The sequence below is a fragment of the Musa acuminata genome, chromosome BXJ2-4, assembly GCF_036884655.1.
Source record: "Musa acuminata AAA Group cultivar baxijiao chromosome BXJ2-4, Cavendish_Baxijiao_AAA, whole genome shotgun sequence".
Lineage (NCBI taxonomy): Eukaryota > Viridiplantae > Streptophyta > Magnoliopsida > Zingiberales > Musaceae > Musa > Musa acuminata.
The window spans coordinates 6,710,133-6,736,106 of NC_088341.1; the positions used below are offsets into that span (position 1 = coordinate 6,710,133).

At 39.0% G+C, this 25,974-nt stretch overlaps 3 protein-coding genes across 9 annotated transcripts; 2 read left to right on the forward strand and 1 right to left on the reverse strand.

Moving 5' to 3' along the window:
* Positions 1-7,834: 7,834 nt before the first annotated feature.
* LOC135609740 (protein trichome birefringence-like 37) lies at positions 7,835-12,396 on the forward strand. 2 transcript variants are annotated; one of them, XM_065103312.1, is made up of 5 exons: positions 7,835-8,157; positions 8,227-8,398; positions 9,583-9,758; positions 9,858-10,016; positions 11,902-12,396. In XM_065103312.1, exons 1-5 carry the CDS (start codon positions 7,835-7,837, stop codon positions 12,191-12,193), a joined length of 1,122 nt encoding a protein of 373 aa, XP_064959384.1. In that variant the 3' UTR covers positions 12,194-12,396. The 2 variants fall into 2 exon arrangements, with proteins under 2 accessions (XP_064959384.1, XP_064959383.1); XM_065103311.1 differs by having other exon boundaries at positions 9,583-10,016.
* Positions 9,480-15,041, reverse strand: LOC103980981 (uncharacterized). 6 transcript variants are annotated; one of them, XR_010485857.1, is made up of 6 exons: positions 14,689-15,041; positions 14,510-14,586; positions 14,238-14,349; positions 13,011-13,147; positions 11,975-12,186; positions 9,480-10,014 (listed from the first exon to the last, which is right to left on the reverse strand). XR_010485857.1 is itself a non-coding variant. In XM_065103314.1 (5 exons), exons 1-4 carry the CDS (start codon positions 14,958-14,960, stop codon positions 13,018-13,020), a joined length of 591 nt encoding a protein of 196 aa, XP_064959386.1. In that variant the 5' UTR covers positions 14,961-15,001; the 3' UTR covers positions 9,480-10,014; positions 13,011-13,017. The 6 variants fall into 6 exon arrangements, 3 of the variants coding, with proteins under 3 accessions (XP_064959386.1, XP_064959387.1, XP_009395811.2); XR_010485859.1 differs by lacking the exon at positions 11,975-12,186 and having other exon boundaries at positions 9,480-9,785; positions 9,892-10,014; positions 14,689-15,001; XR_010485858.1 differs by having other exon boundaries at positions 11,975-12,172; positions 14,689-15,001.
* An 8,518-nt stretch (positions 15,042-23,559) lies between these two features.
* LOC135609741 (bidirectional sugar transporter SWEET4-like) lies at positions 23,560-25,550 on the forward strand. Its single transcript, XM_065103316.1, has 5 exons — positions 23,560-23,680; positions 24,033-24,069; positions 24,136-24,514; positions 24,771-24,890; positions 25,241-25,550. Exons 1-5 carry the CDS (start codon positions 23,632-23,634, stop codon positions 25,415-25,417), a joined length of 762 nt encoding a protein of 253 aa, XP_064959388.1. The 5' UTR covers positions 23,560-23,631; the 3' UTR covers positions 25,418-25,550.
* The last annotated feature ends 424 nt before the right edge of the window (positions 25,551-25,974 follow it).

The window sequence follows — 25,974 nt, forward strand, 5'->3', positions numbered from 1 at the left end:
TCTTGTGTGTGATCGGATTGGGGTTTCGTTGATCTGAGTTCGGTCGTAGAGTTTATTTATTTTACTCTCTCTTCTTCCGTCGATTACTTGATTTCTTGTTGCGGATGCGAAGAATATTTATTATAGAGTTTTGCTTGTTTCCTGGAAGTATTTCCGCGAGGCAGATTTGTTTGCGGTCGGTAGCAATCATGTGTGACTCTCTTGAACATTCGATTGGGCCGCCAAGTTTAGGCTCATTCTCTTTAACATTGGATCTGTTCTTAGACCGGAGGAATTCGGTATCTAGAAGTATTACCCTTTGTTTTGATCCAACTTCTCAGATCAATTATGCAAATTTCTCACTGCTGTCTGCTCAGAAGACAAACGATCTTCTGATGTTGCTGGCAATGCAGATTATATTTGAAGTCTCTGCAGTCAATGTTCCAGTATCGATTTTGTCAAATGCAGGGCCTTTTATTTAAGGCCCTGCATTTGTGCTCCTCGTCGATTATGGTTGTTCTTGGCAGCCCCTTTTTATCCTTTGTACATCACACGGCCCCCATTGGATGAAGCTTGGAGTTGTATAGTTTACCATCAATTCGACGACATTGGACTATAGGCCCAAAGTAATTAGGAGTTTGCATCGTTTGGTCAATATTCTTGGAGGCTTTTGTCAGAGGCTGGCTTTTAGTTCAACATGCATGTGATCTCAGAATTACAGTCAAATTTTGCAGTTAGTTCAACATGCATCTTTGACCACGTAGAGGAATTATTGACACTAATTAGGTTCCTTCAATGTGGTTTTCGCCGTGAAGGAGCCGAAGGTGAAGCCAGTCCTCTTGTTAATCAGAATAATAGTTGACCATAAATCATACTGAATTAAATAAATATAATATTAATTAAAAATATATAATCAATAAATTATCATCTGTCATGCAAACATCGGAGAAAAAAAAGGTTCAAATGACTTGACACCCATTTGTTCACATGGATAGGAGTCTAAGAGGTAGTTCGGATTGATTACCAACTGCCTCATTGTGAAATATTCACAAGAATATTTTCGAGAGTTCAGTGACCAGTTCGGGTTAGTTATAAATTATCTCTCATATGAAATATTTACAGAAATATTTTTAGAGTAGCTTGAGTTGATTATAAATCATCTCTTTTCTATAAATTTTTTATGAAATATTATATCATTTCAAGGTCAGGTATAAAAATATACCTTTAACTTCAAGTAGGGGAAGGAAAATAGAAAACTTATACCTAGAGAAGCTGACCTTAGGAGTAACTTACCTTAGGACTAACTTAAGCATCAGAGAGATTGGTTCAAAAAGTCTCTCTCGACTTTGGTTTTATGTAGGTGCCGAGTCGAGAGAAGGTGCTTTTCATCTTGGATAACTACGACATATGGATAAGAATCACGTCATATTGATAAGGATATCAATGATATTTTTCCGTAACAACAAAGTATGGAAACAGATCTTATGACTATTAAGAACATGTGATATCATCAGTAACGTGCGTGGAACTGGCCCGGCCGATGTACGTTTCGAGTGTCGCTGTAAGCACTCAATGCCGATGTCTTCAGCTATAGCCATGACAAATTAGTAATCCTCCTCTTCTCTGAGGATGCATGATGATAACATCTTTCTGAGAAGTGTTTTAGCTTCTCTGCAACAAATAGGATCCACTGATTACAGGGCGGGCACAATGAAATATGTCTCCATCTTTCTCCTGCAACTCAATCTTGCAAAGAGAAATCAGCCCCGTCAAGCTAAGTTGTGTTCATTCCCGGTGTCAACTAAACAAGACAACTTGCTAGCTACCCTCTTTTACTTGTGGAACCCTAATCCGACATAAATGGACTGGATATACATAAATAACTTCTAGAAATATCTGACTGACGATTAATCCTATGGATAGCAAACACGGAGAATTTTTTTCGATCCGTTAATCGAATATGGTTTATAAAGTAGGGATTTGAGCTCGTCTTCATCCAACTTTTATATCGATCTTTTCTCAGTCTGTACCCATTCAAAATGCGATTAGCTAATATCCTAATTCAGCATAAACTTGATCCGCTAGCATAAGTTGCTTTAGATATCATCAGTAGCTAGAATGGGTCAGATGTGGTTAGGCTCCAATAACTAGCCGGTATAGTTAAGTTGACAAACGATCATCGGCCAAAATTTGAAGTTAACCAGGAAACGTGAGCCCACCTATGAACTCACTAAAAATCATTGACGTGGCCTACCAAACCTTGTGGTTTTTCTAATTTTCAGGTCTTGGAGTACGGCACGTCTAATTGTGACCTCGTCCATGACGGCAAGACCTGCACCCTCGTCAAATGATGCATAAGGAGGGGTAATAGGTAGCGTCTATAAAGTAGCCAATCTTTTAAAGCCGTAGATGGTCAGCGTTGTCATCTTGTTGATTGATCTGGAGTATCTATCTACGTATTTTCCCCGTTAATTCTCATGATGAAAGTTCTACGGCTATCGGTTTCCGTCTCTCTCCCTATGGCTTATAAGCGAAACTTTCAGTCCTTGGAAACAGAAGGTCTAAAGGCGTCCGTCGATTAGAGCAATCCAGAACTGCAAGTAAACCGGACGTTCGCTTGAGCATTCAATAGATACCACGTTACTAGATCCCAGAGTTCTCATCTACGATCTAGAACATGACTTTGCAAATTGGTGGAGGGACTCCCGTTTGCGTGTCCAATTTGATAACATCTGATGCTGTCCTGCTGCGATCTTCAACAATCTCTCGTAAATTTCTACATAAGGTCTGCACGAAGGGAGCTCAGATCTTCCCTGAGATTTATAGAGAAGAGCATCGCTTCCAGCCACTCATCCGTAGAAACAACTGGCGAGGGATCCACTGCGTTCTAGATAAACTCTATCATATTGAGAGAACGTTTATTATATATATTTTTTCTGCTCAATTATCAATTAAATGACTTGGTCAATATAATTGTTTGTATATGAAAATTGTCTCTAGGACTAATATTCCTTGTTACAATTTAATTATCGTCAATTTGTCTAAGAGCTTTAGGTGATATATGAGACACAATTTATTATCTGTGCTTCTACAATAAGTTGTATATGCGACCGGTAATTTTGGTCAAACCCATGAAGCAGCTAAAGATGTCAGCTATCCCTCCAACCACTCCACCTTGGAACATTCAACTATTACGGGCCGGGCTATAGGAGATACTGGATGTCAATGTTTAACTTTTGAATTGGTACAGCATTATTAACCTGGGATCAGGTAAAAGTAACTTATCATAATGAACCTTTTTGTCTTGCCAACCTTGTGGAGATCTTAATCCATAGATTCGCTTGGTCACCATTCATGAATCCATGACCGGCGTGTCTTTGACTATTCTCTTGGGTCTAAGCAGGCATCCAACATATCTTTGACGGCTTCTATATACCCGAGTCGGTTGCCTCCATAAATCTATCAACGTAGTTTTTATCAAGGAAGAGTTCGAATTCCATGTCAGGACAAGGTACCAGGGTGAAGATAATCGAGACCAAGTTCGTCGAGACGGATGCGACTCACTTCAAATCTGTTGTGCAGAGCCTAACCGGGAAAGACGCAAGGCCACCGTTCATGGCGTCGGAGAGCTCAAGCGGGTCTAGGCGCAACATTCAGATGATTGAACGGCCTACTGTGGCCGGTGTATCAGCCGGACGGTCATGGCCTAACGATCCCCGGGAAGAGGGTAAGGGGGTGCTAAACCTGGAGGAGGTGTTTAGGTATTCGCAAGAGTAGATTGCATAGACATGTTGATTTATTTTATGTCATGACATCGTTTCTCGAGGCTCCAATTCCAATGGTGGAGTTAGAGATTAGAATTGATCTCAGTATATTAAATTGTTAAACCGTGACAAGAATCTGACCTGTAGCTTCCCGAGTGCAGAAACGACTAGGAATTGAATTTATCTCTGTTCAATTTTGTTCTCTTGATAAACCATTTCAGGGGTTTATGTGGGAGAAGTTGGTGTTCGAACTTGGGCTGATGCATAGGCATCATCTCACGTTGAGATTATATAAACATTAATAAGTTGCTCTACTGTTGAACTGAGCGTCACCACCGTTATTTCGCTTCGCTGTTTCTAAGTGAACACCGTTAAGACCTTTTCTTTCTCTTTTTGGGAGTGAATTTGCATGTCCATTCATTCAATCAGTTGATCACGAAAGCTGCCTCTTAAATGATGAACCCATTATTGTGGGAGCAGGTAGGCAATTTATATCTTGAGATTTGTGGTTACTTGGTGGGGTTGTACAAATAGGTGAAATTTATGTTGGATGATGTATTAAACTTTGGGCGAGTTATACCCAAAAAAAGAAAGAAAAAAAAAAAACCCATGTTTCTGGATTTTTACCTGTCAGTTCGCCTTGTTGGAGAATTTACTTGAAGTGTCTCTTATTAAAGTTCTAATCTTGAAGTCCCTTATGATCGAGTTTAAGGGACGTTACAAAACCCCTCCAATATCTTCGTCAGTGCCATCATCCCCACCTGTAACTTCTATTTTTTTCCTTTGCTGATTTTTTCCTTGGAGATTATTCCTTCAATGTTAGAAAGACCAAAGCTCTCTCCAGCAAGCGCTGTGTTCACCTTGATCCCTTTACTTTTAGCCTTCTTCGAGCTTCACCCTTGCTCCCGGGGATGAGATAACTTAGCCTATGCTTTCATCCATCGTAGCCGTTTTCTCTTCCCTTCGTCATCATCACTCTCGACTTGATACAACCGCCGCATTTGATGAACATTTTATAATGCAGATTTTAGATATTTCTAGTTATGATTATGATCAGAGGATTTTGTAATAGGATATTGTTTCAAAAAATTTGGGAACTAAGCTTCCGCAATTGATCTAATTTGGGAATTAAGTTCTGCAGTTGATCTAAGATAGAGAAGATGAGTTATATAGATAGATTACATAGTTCTACGGAGAATGTTGTTTGTGATGATAGCATTAAAGGAAATTGTATTTTTTATTGTTTTCGATAATAATTGTAATGAGTTTTTTTTTCATGCAATGTATTTTTGTTGGCAGTCTCTCTAGATCGGTTTCCTAAACCTTTTATTTATGACAAAAAATATCATCCCTTATACTTGCAAAATTGACACTCTTTCCCGTATGTGTTATGAACAATGAGAAAATTAATAAGAATCTTGATATCTATGATGATAAATAATTATTAAATATATATATTTTTTGCTCGACCAATAAAGATACTAATAACAAATGGATAATAAATTCTTGATTGCATTCTTTTTTAGAGGTAATAAGGAATCAAACATATGGACATTTGATGTTAGGGTAAGAGAGTGGAATGAACCTCACTAAATAGACTAAGGGAGGTTTATAGATAGGGGACGATCTCTCTCCTCTCACGATCAGTACAAGTGTTCTTTCGGGACCATATCGAAGGGATGCTCCCTTGTTGCTGAGGCGCTAATCGAGGTAGATATGAGGAAATCTTCCTCTCTCCCGTTGGTAAGGTGCTAATCATGGAAGACATGAGGAAATCTCTCCTTCTCTCTCTCTCTCATTGTTGAGGTGATAATCAAGGAAGATATGATCCCTCTCTCCTCTACCTCTCAAGTGATAATTAATCGAGAAATCTTTCGCTTCTCATGTGATTGACACAAGTGTCGTGTCAGGATCATGTTGAAAAGGCGTCACTCGAATGTCTCTCTCTCCTCCATTACTAAGGCACCAATCGAGAAGGATGTGAAGAAGACATACTCTCTCTCCCTTAGATGTCGATGAGGGAAAGCAAACTCTCCCCTCTTATGATATAACCACCCCCCGCAATTGAGTCAAGTGTTTCCTTAGTCTCTCTCTCTCCTCCATTACCAAGACACCAATCGAGAAGGATGTGAAGAAGATATACTCTCTCTCCCCCCACTATAGATGTTGATCAGGGAAAGCAAACTCTCCCCTCTTATAATATAGTCACCCCCCGCGATTGAGTCAAGTGTTTTCTCGGGATAGCTCCGAAGAGACACGTGAATCGAGAAGATCTGACCCGCACTAGAAGGTCTGTTATGACGAAAGCACAAGACGTGAGTCGAGAAGACTCAACCTGCGTGAAGAGTAATCTACTATAACGAAGGATCAAGTCAAATAACGCTCGAGGCGCATGAGTCCAGGAAAATTCGACTCGCGCTAAGCAAAATCTACTACGGTGGAGGCACAAGACGAAACATGCTTGAGACGTGTAAGCCGGAAAGACCCAACTTGCGTGAAAAGAAACTCACTATGGCGAATGATCGAGCTAAATGATGCTCGAGGCACATGAGTCGAGAAAAATCCGACCCGTGCCAAGCAAAATTCATCACGGTGGAGGTGCAAGGCTTGAATTGCCTGAGATACCTAATTCAGAAAAACTCGACCCTTAGGATGAGATCCCGAATTCTCTCGTGCTGAAAAAACCAAATGACACACTTTGAACCCAAGAGCTCTAAAGCACACCTTTGGGAGGGGGACAAATTATAGGGAATAAATAACCAGCACACCACTTAAGGCTCATGGGAGGAAAGAGACTCAAACAACTCGCTTACCTACGTGAATAGAAGTCCAAGAGACAGCTCGAGTCAGTTATCGAACTGCTTTCCCTGTGAAATATTCATAAGAATATTCTTAAGAGTCTAGGGAGCAGCTCGGGACAATCACAAACTACCACCCTACGAAATATTCATAAGATTATTTTTGGGAGTCCAATGGGCAGCTCGAGTTGATTATAAACCACCTCCATTATAGAATCTTTCTAAGATATTCCGTCTCCTCAAAGTCAGATATAAAAACACACCCTCAACTTCGAACAAGAGGAACTCAAAATTAAAGAGAGTTAACTTCGATACTAACATAAACATCGAAGGGCCAACTCAGAAAGCTTATCTCAACTTCGATTTTTGTGCATGTAACGACTCAAGAGAAGGTGCTCTCCACCTCGAACGACTCTGCGCATATAGATCAGGGTTATATCATACTTACAAATATGTGAATGATATTTTCTCCTAATAATTATCCATCAAAATATATTATATCCATGTCACTTTTCATATGCCTAAACATAATATGAGAACGATGATAAAAGAATATTTAACATGTGAACATATGCATGTTAAATATGTGTGCATATAAACATATTAAAAGGACTCGATTATGATCACAACCGTCGTAATAAAATCGAAGACCAAAAAAAGCCTAATTTCATGGATCTGCTGCGGTGCATGTCTCACCAATGACGTGACATCCTACAAAAGCAGTACTACATCCCTCCCATGGTTGGAAGTTATGATCTCCTGTTCTTGTGACAGAAGCACTGGTCTGAAGAGAGTATTTCACGAGTATACATGCTGCCACTTTATACACAAGCCATGCCCGTCCATGGAATGGCCACCGAGGGATTAGTATGTGACGCTTGTCTCAACCACATCAGATGGATGGTGCCACAGTCGGCAAAGATGGCACACGTATTTGCATGTAGCCAACCCAAAGCGGGTTCACTCCACGACACCAAGCAAGTCCTTGAAATCACCTCTCAATAGCAATATGCTTCTGACACTCCAAACCTGTCCAGGCTCGGCCCCCTTCGCAAAGGACATGCCACATCCTCCCTCCCTCCTCTCCGTCCTCGTTTTACCACCGTGAACAGAACAATAAAGTGAACCGCTGCAAATAGCAGAACAGCCAAATCCTTGTGAGCTCAGTTTCATAAATTCTACCACCTCCATTTCTCTTGACACCGCTCTATCTGTAGATCCTCTCTCCCATCGCCATCACCTCTTCTTTTCTTCTTCTTCTTCTTCTTCTTCTTCTTCTTCTTCCCCTCCCATATGGGTTCCAAAACCTTCGGGAATTTTGGGCTCCACTGCACTTTACTGTTACTTCTAGTTGCCTCTTTGCATGGCATAACGACAGAGAGCTTAGCCCACAAGCGTCGCAACAACGGCGGGTCGGCGAGGAAGTGGGAGAGGGCGAGTGGTGTCAGTTGCAAGAACATGTTCCGAGGGAGGTGGGTTTACGACGAGACCTACCCGCTCTACGACTCCTCAAGTTGCCCCTTTCTGGAGCCAGAGTTCGATTGCCAGCGATACGGCCGGACCGACAAGATGTACCTCAAGTACAGGTGGAAGCCTGATGGTTGTGAGCTCCCAAGGTTAGCTTCTCTCTGCTGTGTTCATTACTCGCTGCTATTTCGCACCAAGTGAATGGGGGAATCCTGAAGGTTCGACGGCCAAGATTTGCTGAAGAGGTGGAAAGGCAAGAAGATTATGTTTGTGGGGGACTCCATCAGCTTGAACCAGTGGCAGTCACTGGGCTGTATGCTTCATGCCGCGGTGCCGAATGCCAGGACGACCTACACAAGAAAGGAGGCTCTCTCCACCATCGCATTCGAGGTGCCCTTCTTTCTCTCTGAAACCTCTGCGATATCCCCCTCTCTGTTCTTCTCATCACCAGCATCATCATCAACCCTCCTTCCCCTACCTTGTTCTCCAAACTGTTATGAATCGCTCTTTTGTTTCGTGGAGATTCAAGATCTCAAGCATCACATCCGCTGGCACATGTGGTGGTGGTGCCCAATTGTTCACGTGTCTGTATCCAAGAAGGAATCACACTCATCATATCCTGGGAGACCGCAACAGCAAGGCATGTCATTGCACTGTGAATCTTGTTTTCCTCACCAACTCCCCAAATTGGCATTTCCTGAGCTCCTGTCACGAGAGGTAATGACCGAACTCCGTGACGCGCCGTTCCGCTTTTTATAATAAGAAACCTCTTAAAGTTGTAGAGATTGGAACAAGTGTTCAGTTCGTCTGCACCAAGGCAACTAGCCATGACCTTTTGATAAGCTTCCTAAAGAGTAAAAACCCCGAGTTTTCTTATTCTTCTGTCATCTTCTGCAGAGAACATGCCATCGAGAAAGAGCCATCACTGGCGTTACTTTCCATCTGGCCTCCAGTATGGCGATGCGTTTTTTCCGGTCAATGCATCATGGCCAGAGTGCAAACCCGACAAAGGATTTTGACAATCCAATTTTTCATTCATTTAGATACCAAATCGGTCCCTGTTCATCGGCTTCTGCTTTGCTTCGTCCTGCCCCTACTTTTTTCTCTTTTCTGTCATTCACTGTTTCTCTTTGTTTCATGTCACCTCAAACCGTTCCGCCTTTTTCTCCTTTCTCTGAACCTTTGCCTCAGCTTTTATTTTACACCCATCTTGTACGACGAAGCATTCTTGGGTATTACAATGGGAATAAAATTTGGGGTCCCAAGAACAGTTCTGCCTCGCATCAGCAGTAAGCCCTCGTGTGATTCAGAAGGGCCATCTAACAACAAAATTTACCTTGTGGCAAGCTACTCTCTGCCACGGATTCTAGCCTATATATGAGCATTTTTCACAAAACAAACTCCGTCATATACCCAAAAATATCGAGAGACAAACGAGAGAACAGTCTGAAATAGTCAGCTCACCTGCTGCTCCAGTCATGTAGAGATTTTAACTATGAAAGCACATGAGTGCAACAGCGAAAGCATGGAAAAGAATTAAATGAAACTACAGCTAACAACAGGCGCTACTGCAGGATTATGGAGTGTCGGTAGTGTACTACCATACCACATACCTGGTGGACATAGTGAACGAACCCATCGGCCGCGTCCTGAAGCTCGATTCCATCCAATCTGGCTCGGTGTGGCTGGGCGCCGACGTGTTAATCTTCAATACCTGGCATTGGTGGACTCACAGAGGAAACAGCCAACCGTGTGAGAGATGCCCTAACTCAGAACCCTGCATTATTCTTTGGAAAAGCTGTTATTTCATCTACCATGTCAGTCTAACAACAGCAATCTTGTGGTGCAGATGGGACTATGTACAGGACGGAGTCCAGGTTTACCGAGACATGGATAGGTTGCTGGCCTTCAACAAGGGGCTAACTACTTGGGCCAAATGGGTGGATTCCAACGTCAATCCTGCCACAACCAAAGTCTTCTTCCAAGGGATATCCCCAACCCATTACCTGTAAGTTCTACAACCACAGTCAGTCGTAAATTACGATCAACAGAAAGAAAACATACATGAAAACAACTATATGCTTAAACGAAAAAGGAACTAATTTCTTGAAATATGTACAGAACATCATCTAACAGTTCCCTCTAGGAATCTTAATCCCTTCTCTTGGAGTTCTCTCACAATGCCAAAAGCATTGGCTGTTAATGAACCAACCATCTTTATGTTTTCCTTGTTTCTATTTGGACAAATGCATCAGCTTTGTAACAAGAAGGAAACCTGAAAATCCATGTCTTCAAATTTTAACACAAATGCTAACATTCAGTATAAAGACCCCCAATATCTCACAGGGATCGGACCACCACTAGTTATTCAAGAAGCTTAGAGATTAACAAGAATAAAAATGAGAAGCTCTTTACAATTTGTCAACAACATCAAAATGACTGATGTCAAAAGTGTTTCTCTTATGCATGATAACACATTGCTGACAAGAATCATTGTGCAACCAATAAAGCCTGCATATATAGGATTGTAGTATGCCTATCTCATATCGGATCCAAACCTTAATGTTTGTTATTTGTCTTGTGATATGCAAGAAAAATCAGTTCTCTATTTTACTAAAAGATGGAGGAAGAGGCCTTCCAACATGCAAATAAAAATTTAAGGAGTATGAATGACAAAGAATAAGAAACAAGAAAGATTAAAAAAATAAATGAAAGGAAAAATAGAGAGAAAATAGATAGATAAACATTTAACTCGCAACAGAGATTACACCATCTCTGTGCCTGAGCAACATCAGCTTGAAGACCCACTCAATTGCCATTGAGGTTACTGGTACAGATCCATTAATTTCTCTCCTTCCAAACAAACAACTCACCATTCAGGTTATTGCTACAGATACTTTGATTTCTCTCCTTCTAGACAAACCAACTCCACCCATAATCATAGACAGGCTAAAATCTTTTTTTACTTGCTACTACCACAGCTCTCAAGAAGATTCCTTCATCCTAATGTAATGAACATTGGTATCGATCAGCTATGTTCTGCTTACCTCCACACAACCATAGTTTGCAAAAGCACATTTCATAGTCTTCAATATCATCACAAAACAGACAACCGAGTGAAACCTTTACTTCTGTTTTAAAGAGAATTAGCTTAGTGCAAAGTCTGTTATTGTTTAGCAGCCAAGGTATCAATCTTCTTAATACAGTCAATTGCTCTCCTGATAAGCTGGGTCATGCTAAATCATGACAAATTACATTTCCGGTTTGTTTCGGTGCATAACCAGTACAAACATGAAGGCTGAGGTCCAGATCCCACTGATTATTTCTTATCCTAACATTGAATCTTTCAGTGACTTCCACTTTCCAGAATTCATCTTACAAGGAATGCAAATCAATCCCTTACATGGTTCTATCATAATTTACTTCTTTTCCTTGTATACCAACACAGAAACACTCAAGCCTTCATTTTTAGATTAATAAGAAGAAATTTTTGAAATAAACATGAGAAGACTTCTACCGTTTCTGGTACGCTTTGGTGCATAACCGAGACAAACATGAAGGCTGAGATCAGATACCACTGGCTATTTCTAATCCTAACATTGAATCTTTCAGTGATTTCCTCTCTCCAGAATTCAATTTATAACAGATGCAAATCATCCCTTACATGGTTCTATCATAATTCACTTTTTTCCTGTGTATGTGCTAGAACAGGAACACTCATAAGCTATTGTTAAGATTAATAAGAACGAAGAATTTAAAATAAAGATAAGAAGACTTATGTTCTATTCATTCCCTTGAAATGCATCAAGTAAAGAAATTCAAGCAACCATATAGGTCTTATAGGATATGTTGATGGAGCTGATAAATCATTTCTTCCTTAATTCTGTAATCAGAGGGGTCGATTGGGGAGACCCAAGTGCAAAGAACTGTTACAGACAGATCCAACCAGTCAAAGGATCAACTTACCCTGGTGGTCCAGTTCCAGCTCAAGGCATCGTGAAGAGTGTTCTTAGTACCATGACAAAGCCAGTTTATCTGCTTGACATAACCTTGCTCTCCCAACTCAGAAAAGACGCACATCCATCTGCATACAGTGGAGATCACGCAGGCATGGATTGCAGCCACTGGTGCGTTTCCGGCCTTCCAGATACTTGGAATCAGATCCTATATGCAGCACTCTGTTGATGGAATAGATGTTTCTGACAATATTTGTGGAAGGACTAGAAAGTACACAATTGGTAACTGTTTAGAAGTTAGGAAGAATTATTTTCAATATCTGTTAATGTATTCTTCAGTGATTCAATGGGGGGTATGGTCGGTGATAATAATCTCTTGCTTGGACAAATATGAAATCAAGATGCCTAAAAAAAAAGTGGCAAAATTGTAACATTGTCATTTGTCATACCAATAAAGTATCATTTTATCAATATCAGAGGGTTCAGTAGCAATAGTTTAATTTATGATGCAAAGTTCTTTGTTTGGAAGCAGAACCTCATATTCATGTGTTTTTTTCCCTTGAGTTGTCCGTTACACGATGAGATGGTGGACAATATGGTTAGCTCCATAGATACCACAAGAGGTTAAACTAATTCTTCCAACAAAAATATTTTGATCAATGACTAAACGAAGCTGCAGCTGCAGATCCAGATTGTAAAACAGAATATGCAAGACTGCCACTAATGCCAAATGATTCAGGGAAATGTTAACATACGAACAAATGCCAATATTCAAGCCTGCTTTTTAGTGAAATCAACTAATGAACACGTATGTGTCTTTCAGTGAAAAGAGATAAAAGGAAAAAAAAATGCCAATAACAAAACTTGCCAGAGATAAATCACAATAAGAAAGTAGTTACTACGATTATTATTACTCCAAGAAAAACTTTAAAGTTAAGAGAACACAGAATAAAGCCTACATAACCTTCTGAAAGACTAGCAATGACATTCTATGAAAGCATTATAATGAAAAGGTAAGGAAAAGACAGAAGCAAGGACGACCATACAAAGGCATCAGTAGCCAACATATATCGCAGCATTCACTATGTAGCAATCATCATTTTTGTCTCCCATCGCTTCAAGATAAACACCACTTGAGCATATCATCCCTCCATCGACAACCTCCACCTTAATAATTTCGCCACTACAATAAGATAAACAAATTCATAATGGTTGTCAGAAATGGCTTCATATGTTGGACACCTATCATCTCAATATATTCGTGAGGATGTCATAGAAAAAGATATAAATCTTCTCAAACATATTTCTCAAATTCAACAACTCCTGAAGTTATATAGAGGCAAGAAATGCTAATTCTAATTTATCATAAAACAGCAAAGGACTGAGGTGCTTCTTCAGACATGTCACGCTATAAATGCTGCAAATTTACAGAAATTCATAGATTAGGTTATTCGGTGAAAAGAACTCTAGATATAGACATGAACAAGTAGCTAGTTTTCTATCATATAATGTTTTGTATGGGCTACTGTTTAATTAGATAAGGAATCAATAATGCAACAAGAAATCAGTAGGAAAAACTCAAGAGCACATGTTAAACAGAAACAATAAGATTAATCCTCATTTAAACATATCTCACTTTGGTAAGCCTGCAGCACAAAATTCTACTCAAGAAAAAGAAAAGGAAAACAAAAGGAACACAAAGAAAAGTATTCAACTCATATACAAGATAGATCAAAGTTCTTCTGACATTAAATTAAGCATTCCTGCAGCTCTAAAAGTTTGATACCACTTAGTGAAACAGCTAAGTCATTTACAAATATAACAGATTATCAAAGAATCATTATCCTGGGCGGGCATATAGCCTTTCCAGTTAATTATTTACTGGATAAGAATTGCATGTGTGTTACCCAACTTTCTAACTGAATTCTGCAAACCATACTTGGAAATTGTAACTGATAATTTCCAAATATAGACTTTGGTAAATTCTCCCATAGATACCTTGCCACTTTGATCAGTGAAGGTCTCATCAATCAATTCCATTAAGAACTTAAGAGACCTCTTGTTAATTAACTAGTGTCGCTTCATTGACCTCAAGATTAATTCACTTGGACTTCCTGGCTTATACACATCGTGATCATTGCAATGAATATATCCCAGGCAGGAAGCCAAGTGCATTGTAAAAGCATCATTTATACCTACCAAATCAACAACCTCAAAGAACCAGACAATTCAAAGGATCGGGAAACAAGCGGGAATTAATGATTTAGACTCACTAAGGAAAGACAGATTTAACCATCTCAATATCGAGCAGATGCTGGGTAGACCGAGGGACTCCTAGCTTGATTACAAGCTTCATGTGATCCGAATTAACACCAGGAATCGACCCTGCACAGAGAACACAAGGACAAAAATTTTTCAGCAAGCTTAAAGAATGACTCAACCCTAAGTTTTCAGCAGCCAATTCAACAAACAATCCAAGATCCTCAAGGTCAGGAGAATACCTAATCATAAACATGAGAAAGAAAAGAAAAGAGGAACTATTAACCTCGTCGAAAAGCAGGGATGGAGTTGGAAGAGATGGCGTCGCGGCAAGCGCGCATCGCAGCGGTGGTTATATCTTGCCTGACAAAACGAGAGAGAGATCCTCGTGAAGAGGAGCTACACCAACAGGAATCAATTGTAGGAAGAAAGGACGCGATTCAATCGGAGTTCGGATGGAGTTACCCATGCTGATCATAGCCGACGCCCATCTCGACGAATAGGAGCTTCATCGAGGGGACACCCTCCTCCCTTTCCTCTCCCGTTGTGGGTCGCCGTTCGCCCTCCATCGATCTTGCGAACTGGCGAAGGGAGCACGAGAGAACTCCTCGTACGCACCTCTTCTTCAAAGGAAGAGGCGGGCGGTAACGGTGGATTAGGTTAGCATGCGAGAGAGAGGGCCGCAGGAGAGGAAGAGTCGGGGAGCCGCAGGGGACCCAATTGTTAAGCAACAGCATTTTCCGGGAAGAGGAATACCAAATGATAAAAGACCCCTCGAAGCAACAAGTTTTCATTATCCAGAACAAGATAAAAAAACCATGTGTCGATTGGACTAGACTAAGACCGTTATGGAACAGACCAAATAGAGCTTCCAGTTGGTTCCCCTCCTTTCATGTATTACCTTGACATTTATGAACAGATTCCTTTACGATTGGTAAACCAGTGGATTTTGAACTAAGCTTATTCTCTCAAGGAAGTAATAGTTTAACCATATAAATCTGGGACATGAAGCTCGAATGATCATGATATTAAACCATATCCAGTGGTGGCACCAAACTATTGGAGGTATATTTCTAATCGAATTGATCAGCAGTTTATCTCCATAACGCAAGTTTATTATCTAAATTCTCATCAAGTAAAACAATCTCATTGGTAAATAAAATATCCTAGATAGATAGATAGATGATAGACGAGATATCAACTCCAAAGAAATCACATGAGGGCATAGAAGCAAGATTGCTATGCTCGCATGCCCACCAAGAACAGGAATATTAACACCTGCATAATGTTATCCCATTGATCTATCGAATACATTAATCATGAACAAAAGCAAGAAGCAGGCATTACCATCTACAGGAACCTTTAGCTTGCCAGCATAGGAAGTTTTTAGCTCTCGTCATATGTTTCGCCCTTCCTGAACACTTCAGATTAGACAAAACAAATAACATAATTCAACTCCATATATAGATGAGAGTGAATGCTTGGTTGGAAAAAGGAAAAGAGGTAGAATGCGGCTACAGAAACTCATATGCTAGGGCAGAACTTGGTAATGGCAGTGCCGAGCGACTCGACGATGTCGGCGTTTTCGGGGCACGCCAGCCGGGATGATTACCACATCAAAGCCCTGCTCCTCGCCCACAAAGCGGCACCCCGTGGAGTCATTTAGATGCAAACCCCGGAACTGATCAGATCCACTAACGACAAACAGGATCGGGAAAGGGTAGAGATCTGCACACTCCCGAAAGAGGGGGAAGAGGAGGAGATTACCTGGAAGCGGGTGTTGATGTGGATTGAACTTCACGAGGAAGGCGAGGGGCTGCCAGATCCCGCCAGCGGCGCGAGGATCGCAACCTTGCGATCAGAGGCAGAGTCGGAGGAGAAGAGGGGGCGGGGGGGCGATTATGGTGGGTGGAAAAGGAAAAGAAATGACGAGACGAATACGACGCCAACGAAGAAGTGGCGGGAGAGTTGATATATCGAGAGGGAGGAGCACCTAAACGGGTTTCCGAGGAACTGGATCAGGGCGTTCGGCGTCGGTTGAGTCGTGCTTATTGGATCGGGGCTGGAAATTCAATCGAATTCGAATCCAAGGATCGGATTAGGGAGTATCTGTTATCTCAGCTGTCTTGCGCCTGTAGGCTTCCCCCTGTTTATATCAGGCGAAGAGAGGCCCAGCAGCCCGCCGTAGGGGCACCTGGTTTTGTGATTTTACTCATGCATTTTGCTCTCGATTTGCATGACTGTAACATGAGATTATGTGATTGTATTTATGATAGGATATTTTAATTATTTATCTTAAACTTTATATTTTTACCTATAAATAGATAAAGAGGTTCGATATGATATACGATGTTAGAGATTATAGATCTTCTCTCACCTTTTTTTTCCTCGGTCCTTATTCCAATTTCATCTCTTAAAGTTATTATATAAAGGATAAAAAAATACGATAATATTAGTTAATCATCAACATCGTTGCTTTTTTCGGATCGAACGATGGTGCGCTTACAGATCAGATAAAGATTTTCTGAATAACATTAAAATATACACAATCATAATATTTGATTTATGGTTATTTAATTTTAGTTTCTGACATTAAAATTTTTATATAATAATATAATTATAATTTTTATGCTAACAATTAATATCAAAGCCATATTTTAAGATCAAATACCTTAGATCATAAAAGTATATCAGATCTATTTTTGTATATTAGATTTGTGTTGTCAATCTGCTTTTTTGTCTCATTCATTTACTTGCAAACGATTCAATGTTTCTCGTGATTAATCGATGAATTACCATTGACAGTATTATCGAGGGCGACGACTTCCAATAGTCTTTAGCCCTATCGTGGGTAGTGGCTATAGGTGCTATTATACTTAACAAAAGTACGATGGGTGGCAATAGCTGGGGACGGTCACATGCACGATTACGATTGCTTGTGTGAATCAACTTTGTAACGACTTACCTGTCTTAGTTGTAGGCAGTTGCAATAGTGCCACTACCTAAGATGGTTGCAAGGTTGCATTTGATTGACAATCGTAGTAATATCATTGTGATGGTGTTTGCTGACCACGACTAGCATCGATTAGATGCCCAAGGTTACGATTCCCAATGGCTAAGCGACATACAAAAACAGTCACAATGATCGATAGAGTCACCGAGTGGACACTAGAGCACAACTACGCACCGTGGTGATCGTGTGGGGTTGTCGGTCTACGCATGTGCATAGTCGTGTGATGGGATGACGATGCTCAATTATCGATGCATAACTGTGGAGGTGTTTCGCCGATGAGGAACTAGCACACATAAGAATAGTTGCGACAGCATGCAAGTGGTAGATGGTCGTGCATCGTAGCAACCGCATTTGTCAAGAAGTGGCGATCGAGAAGAAAAGAAAAAAAAATAGGGTTTCATTTATTAAAATTATGGCTTTGCACGTATTGATCTTTTAATTCCAATTTATATCTTTTAACAATTTTGCCCTTCAAGAATCAAATATTTTCAGAATATATCCCAAAATAAAATTATAATTTTATCCTTTTGAAATTAATTTTTTTGACTTGTGTCATCAATTATAAAATTGACTAATTTAATAAACTATTTTGATCTAACTTGATTCTAACTATATTTTAATTGCTTTGTTGGATTTAGATTCGATCAAACTGAATTGAAAAAAAGATTAAATTTTGTATTAATTTTTTTTTTATTTTTGTCAATTTTAATTTTGATTGATTTAATGGGCTTATGTTTAGCTTAATTAAATAGGGTTGACTAGTCTAATTTAAGGTTCTATACGAAGTTAAAAAATATATAAATTATAATTTTCTTTTATAGTTTTCTCATATGATATATCGATAAAATTTTTATATATAATAATTAAAATCTAATTAATATTCATGGATATTGGTTTTGATGCATATATTTGAAATTATAAAATAATATTTATTTTTATATAAAGATATGATTTATGATTTATCATGATTACAATTATTATATGAGTTTTATTTTATGTTAATTAATATACAATAATTATTATAACTATTATTATTAAATTATTTTAGTATAAATTAAATTAAAGAATATTTGGTGAATACTACTTGTAATTTATATTTCTAAGTTTTATTTGACTGGTAATTATCAATGTGACATAAAATGATAGGATTATGAAATATAAATCATAATAAATATCTTATTATTTATAAAATATGTTAAATTATATTTTATATTATTATATTGGTCTTCTAGTTGCCATAGTGGCCTAGACTAATAACTTATAAAATTAAGAATTCATCATAAATGATAAAAATAATATTCATAATTACACATAATTAAGATATTTAGATAATTCTAATAGAGAATTTATTTCAAATAATTATGTGATATTGTAGGATGATATTATTTTGGATATCCTTGTGGCATATAGTTATATACCAAAAAATAATAATACTATTCCATAAGGATAGTATTAGTCCTCCATAAATAATTTTGAGTGAACATTATATATGTTAATATTTTACCTAATATGAAATATAGATTATAACAATAGTTTAATATATTTTAAAAACTAAAAATATTAAGTTATTTTATTTTTTATAGTGGTACTTCCTTTATTACATTCTTATAAATATCTTTATATTTTTAGATTAAATTATTATAAATAACTTGAGTATATACAATTTACATGGAAAAAAACAAAGGATTATATGCTCACATATATGAAATAAAATAATAATATTTTTAAATATTTATTTTGTAAATTATCTCAATAGTAGAAAGTCTACTTTACAATTTATATTATGTTAGTTAAAGGAGCAATTTGTAGGAAAAAATATAAAATAATATATTACTATATTATTAACAATAAAAGTTAATTTTGTGACATGTCTTGAGGCTAATAATTAACCTTTATAATTTTAAAATCCGACTTTGTCTGATCAACCACAGTTGATTAAAGTACTTAATCATAAAATACTTCGATCAACCTCACTTGTCAAATTATAGTTCTATGATATAAAGTACTTAATGATTAAATAAAAATAATTAATATCAATTAAGAACGTGAGTTCTATATTGTTGAACTAGTTTGAAAGAATATATTTTTATGATTGAGTTTGTGAGCAACCAATAAAAGTTATAGTAAAACATATTTAAGTAGATTTTATAATTGACATTAATGTTTATGTAATTAAAGTTATTTATTTTTACTATCTTGCTAATATATATATATATATATATATATATATATATATATTATTGAATATGATAACATGATTGTCTTGATAAAATAAATTACAAATATTATTTTGGATGGTATTATAAAGGGTTAGCAATGTTATACTACATAGGACGAAATATGATATTGATGATATACAACCGTTATGACTCATATTAGTAATCAAACTTAATATGGTTTATTATGTTTGTTGGACTTATTTTTTTTATTTTATAAAATTCATGCACACGTGTAAAATATTTTTTTGAAGTTTTAAAATCTAATTAGTTAAAATAATTTTTAATATATTTTTATTTTATTTATTTTAATTTAAATTTTTTTTATATATCTTACTAATTAATGGGCCAAATGAGAGAATTTTTTATAACATGATATAACTAATTAGGTAATATATATTATAAATATGATTAGATTTTAATTATAATTATTATTTAGTTAAAAATTAAATTATGAAATAATTCCTTAAGATATGAATTTAATGAGAAGGACTCTTTTAATTATTTATTCTAGATTTTAAGGTTCTTCTTCTGCATATTATCTAAAAAATGCTTCATGCCTTGCTGCTAGAAGTGCCTGTTCATTGGTCTTCCTGTGAGTCTACCTCTGTTAATGCTGGCTACTATGTAGTGGAGACGAAACAATGCTTCGGATGGGACACGTCCCTTGCATCCACCACACCTAAATTGCAATATGTTTTTAGTGGGGAGCAAGCAAACGGGAATTTTTGACCAATTGAAGTTGGTGCAATTGACTTTATAGTTAATGGATTTGATCATGATTGTGCCGAGCAATCGTGAAAGCTGGATCATGTATGCCAAGGTTTTGCCAAGACATTTCCAGTGCCACTTCCAACCATAGAGGAGGCCTTCATTTCCTCTTGAAACAGTAGCTACAACCTCGCCGGTAAGACTTCATCATCATCTTGCTAACCTCAAGTTTTCTTGATTCATACTGGACAGTGTGTGACAGTGACCGATCACCCCTTCTTTGCACTTTGCAGAACATGTCGATCCCAATTGATGAGTTCATGAATAGGAACTCGACGAGGCTCTTCCCTGTAGGAAAGCCTCGTCAGACACATCTGTACGTATGGCAATGGACGAGGCCATGCCTGGAATCGTGCGGGTCGGTCCATCGAGCAAAACTACAGAATAAGGTGAGGCATCGGAGTCAACCGACAATCCATCTCCTTCGTGAGCTTCAGGTCTAGAGGAGGAGGAAAGCGTTGCCAGTGGAGAGAGTTTTCCTGTGAGTACTCTTGCCACAGTCTCGCACGTAAGTATAAGAGTTTTACGTGCCTATTTGCACTACGGCATCCCTATGCATATCATTCTTATACGCATGCAGGTGCGAATGAATATTTTCTTAACTCGGCACTGTTCATTGAGCTTTACATCTTACATTGATGCGTACGACTTGACTAAGACTCCAGTCAGCAAATCAACTTTACCTCAAGTTTCTCTCATCGCACAATCAGCAAATGGACGAGAATACTTTTCCACCACACAAAAAAGAATGTTGTAGTGCTCCTTCCTGACTTACGCGTAACATCCTTTTCTTTGATGGTTGAGTCAGCAAATCAACTTAAACGTGCGCAGGTAGCGATCCATACATTTTACCTTAAAAAATATATATAAGTGCACCAAGCACTTACGGTTACATCATGTGATATTTAATTAGATAAAATATATTATTAATTTAATTAGATTTGATTATGAGTTAATAAATAATTTTTTTAAGAGATTATCTTAACTTAATAGAGAAACTCTCTTAGTTATGTCACATAGATACAACCTCCTAAAGATGAATCATCAAATATTAAGATTATATTTTTATTTTTATCATTCGTAGTTATTTAAGAGAAGAATACGAGTCTAGTTGATCGATATTATTATATTATTATTAGATAATTTTTTTTAGAATATGATATGTAATTTTTATTTTGATATATGAGAGATAGAAATGCACCTTCCTTTCTTTAGCTGCACATGTCATCCTTTTGCTTTGATGCGACTCGATATTCACCCTCGAATGTAGAAGAAAAGCACTAGAGAAGCTGATGCATATGGAATTTAATCACGTATATGATTAGATGATCGACAGCATTGGCATCCCTTCTCTCCGATTGCGACGCTCTTTTCTCGCCTACTGCTTCTGTCGGCTCGCATGATTTAGGAGAATATTCGAAATCTAATTTTCCATCTCTTAGCTTGCCTAATCACATAAACCTATACGTAAATGCAACACGTGTCCAGAATTTGGAACAACATTTTAGGTAGAATGGCTGGCCACGAAAGATAAAGAGGATCCGAAGCGATAAGAGAGAATAGAAAAAGCATTACACAAGGAAGCCATCCTCCCACTCATGTCTCATCATTCATTCGATATTTGCTTTACGCAGATGCCAACAAAGAGGAGTCGATCGGCTCCACTCAGCAATGTGCCACCGGATGAGAATCTAATGGAGTGCCCGAGAACAGTGTTTCTCCGTTTCAGGCCATGCAGGCGCAAGTGTTTCATATGCCCTCCTCCTTCACCAGACCATATAACGTGAGAGTTCGGAGCAGTATATAGCAATTTCTGCCATCTCTTTTGGCACCATGCATCATCATCACATGCGTAAATCTTGCTGTCGCAAATCCCTGCGACGTCCTGCATCCTCCACCCTCATGATATGTTAGCTTAGTGGCCATGGAGTGGGACATCGCAACCACATGCAACGATGCACCACAAAGCCGAACAGTAGCCACGAGGGACCATGTAAGTCACTACGGAAAGCTGGAGGACTTCTGGCTCTTCTCCAACCTTCCAACATGTGAGCTGACATCACGCGCGGTGCCTGCAGGAGTTGCACGACATTATAGTGCTCTCCTCTGAGGAAAAGTAGATGAACTCCACCTTGTGGAGGAAGACGAAGTTATTCACCCAAATCACCACGTAACGAGCACGCATCACTGTGTCCTCCTCTTTCTTCACATGTTGCAGCACATCTAGATGAGTGCATGCGACCCAAAGCCTGCCTGCGTCTGTACTCTCTGCGATGGAGAATCGTGTACAGTTCGGAGTTTAGGTTACTGCGGGAACGCACAGTAAATATTCGGCACTTCATTGTACCTATTGGGGATTCGGACTATACATATATATGCTCAGCAATCTAAGAAGGGAACTCGGCATATATTCTTACGCCACCTTCTTTCACTGACGTGCGTCATCTGTTCAGTGTAAGAATTGTGTTCGAGGATCCTTCAACAGTGAAGAAAATTCCTAGAGACGTAATGGAGAGGAGGTTGTATACTATAATGCAATTCAAACAGGAGGAGAATGCAGACAAGCATACATTACTGAGTTATCAGAAGGTGCCCAGAAATTGACATGCACCAAATGGGGCCCTTTAAAATAAAAAGAGATTAAGAATTTGGAATCTCCACGAGGCACAAGAGACAGAAGGTATGCACTGTGCATTCATGTACATGCACATGGGTTGGGATCCCATGACATGTAGCCTCTGGTGGGCATTAAACACCAGATTATATAGCCTTCTGATGGAAACCAAACATTGGTGTTGCAAATATAATTACCACGGAAACAAACAAAAAACTTTTCATCTATACCATCAACATCTCCTCGCTTTGTGCTCGAGTGAGTCGTCGGTTCCTTTAAGGTCTGATAAGGCATCATTCTCTGTGTGTTCGAGTATATGGTGATTAGTTTTTACCATACTAAGAACTACAATAAGGGAAATCTGAACCTTCACGGATCTCATGAACTTTATTGGCATTTATTACGCTGAATGACCGATATGCTCATGGTATTGTGTCACATAAGTCATGGAGACGCGAAGGAATTCCAAAGACCATTGTTGTGGAGATTAAAGCTATACACACCGAGGAGGTAAAACGAGAAGTCAAACAATAAATTAATTCTTTGAAGGCGTCTATCTTACACCAGAGGAGTTCAAGCCGTCCAGGACCACAACTAAAAGAGAGAGACCGGTGAAAGAAGCACAGCCTAACACCCTCTCTCTGTCTGTCTGTCTCTCTCTCTCTCTCTCTCGCTATCTTTCTTAATTGACAATAATTAATTCGCGTCTATATATACTGTTCTCCGTTCGGTCTTTCAGATATCGTCGCTATATTAGAGAAGCACAGAAGTTCCTAGGTTTGGTTCTTCTTTGCATGATGAGGATTTCAGCCGATACAATTCGCACAGTGTTTGGGATCCTAGGTTCGTGGAGTTCTTCATCCTTCCTATTGTGGCAATGGTGGTCATCTGATGATGTTTTCATGCGTGCAACCTTATAGTGCGCATTCAGATATCATCACTGTTTTGCCATCTTTGTGTCGAGTGAACACCCCATTGATTCCATTGGCGAGATAGAGAGAAGGGGAGAAGGCTGTTCTCCACTGTCTGGCCACCATTACATTCGTTTTGTACTTTCCTGAGAAGCAAAAAACACCCCCAGTCACAGTTTTCTCTCCCTTAGCATGGAAATAGCATAATTTGTAGCCTATTTAAAATCGTTTATGTGCTATGCTATTCTGCAGTCATGTAATTGCTGCCTCTTTGGCTTCTGCAGGGAACGGAACCGCCCTCGTGCTGTTCTTCTCGCCAGCGTAAGCACAAGCACTACCCTTATATAGTTTTGTGCCCAGTAACTTGACTCGATCTCTTGTTGTCAGCCCAACATTCCGCAGGATATGGAAGAGCGGAAGCGTGGAGCAATTCCACGCCACCCCCTACCTCGCCACCCTTCTCAACTGCATGTTCTGGATACTGTACGGCCTGCCCATGGTGCACCCCCACAGCACCTTAGTCCTCACCATCAACGGCTCCGGCCTCGTCATCGAGCTCACTTACGTGATCATCTTCCTCCTCTACTCCGAGAGGAACCAGAGGCTCCGCGTGCTACTGGTGCTGATTATCGAGATCCTTTTCGTCGGTGCAGTAGCCGCGGTCGTCCTCACCATCGTCCACGGCTACGTGCGGCGCTCGTTGGTCGTCGGTGTGCTCTGTGTAATCTTCGGAACCCTCATGTACGCGTCTCCCTTATCCGTGATGGTATGTCTTCGGAACTGTAATATACGCAGTTGCATGCATCTCCTCTCTCTCTCTCTCTCTCTCTCTCTCTCTTTCTATATATATATATATATATAGACACACACACACACACAAATAGAAGACAGCATAAATGGCTTGCCTCATAATGCATTCTCCTTCTTCCTAACTAATAGATGCCATTGTTGCACTCTCGAGTAGTTAGGCTAATGAGAGGAGTAGGATTTGTGCTGAACTACAAGTGTTTGCATGGGTACAGAAACAGGTGATCGAGACGAAGAGCGTGGAGTTCATGCCTCTCTTCCTTTCGCTTGCTTCTTTCTTCAATGGCATATGCTGGACGATCTACGCTCTCATTCGCTTTGACCTCTTCATCACTGTAACTCTCTCTCCTCCCACCGACACTAAATTTCCCCTTTTGTTTTGCTGAATATAAATATATATTTTCAAGGAAAATAAAAATAAAAAGACCCCTCGTGGTCAACTATCGGTTGACCGCTATCCATTTGGATAAACAGCGGGACCCACCTGTGGGGCCATGGCAAGCAAGGTAAGTAGTCGGGTCGAAAGAGTAGCTCAGAACATAGATTTCATTCCAGATTAAGAGAACATCATCAGGTGATTAATTTTCACAAAATAACGATAAATTATGACCATATACTAATTAATTAAACCTTGGATCGTAATGTATTGCATAATGAGTGCCTAAAAAATGCTTGCTATCTTCAGATTCCAAATGGCTTGGGCGTGGCATTTGCAGTCGGTCAGCTGATACTGTACATGATGTACCGTGGATCGACGGTGCAACAGATGAAAGAACGGAAGCAGAAGATGGAGATGGGACTCGTGAATACGAATGGAAGCTTAAAAGACGACCTAGAAAACGGGACCAAGATCGGAAATTGACGAGGCCGGCGATGTCTCCCGATACCAACAATAATAACCCTAAACCCTAAACATGGGCACATCAAGCTGTGTGTTTTGTTAGCTCCACTTAATCCTTCTTCACCTCTTAATATACGAGCGAAAGGTTACTTGATGATCAGAAAAGTTTGAAAGTGCTTTAATATCTCAACTTTTCGATCAAAGCCTTTTGCATATTTCTTATTTAAAAAAAATAAACTTAAAATTTGATTGATATTATTTATTTTTAAAAAAAATAAAAAATGAAACCCATGACCATTAAGAGCTTTGAATATTGACAAAAGGGAAATCTCCGATGCTGCAACCCTTTGCAATCAGTGGTTGAGACGATCGAACTTATTGTAGTGGCAGGCCCCCCCCATGCATTCCATTGGTTCATTCTCATTTACCACACCAATTTTATTTTCTACCAAGACTTGACATGCTTTGACGCCCCACGGTAGAGAATTCTGCTGCAAGGAACACCCGTTTGAACGAACACTTGGTTTGTGATCAATTAAGCATCCTTTGACGCTAACTCCATGGGCCATGATTTGGTT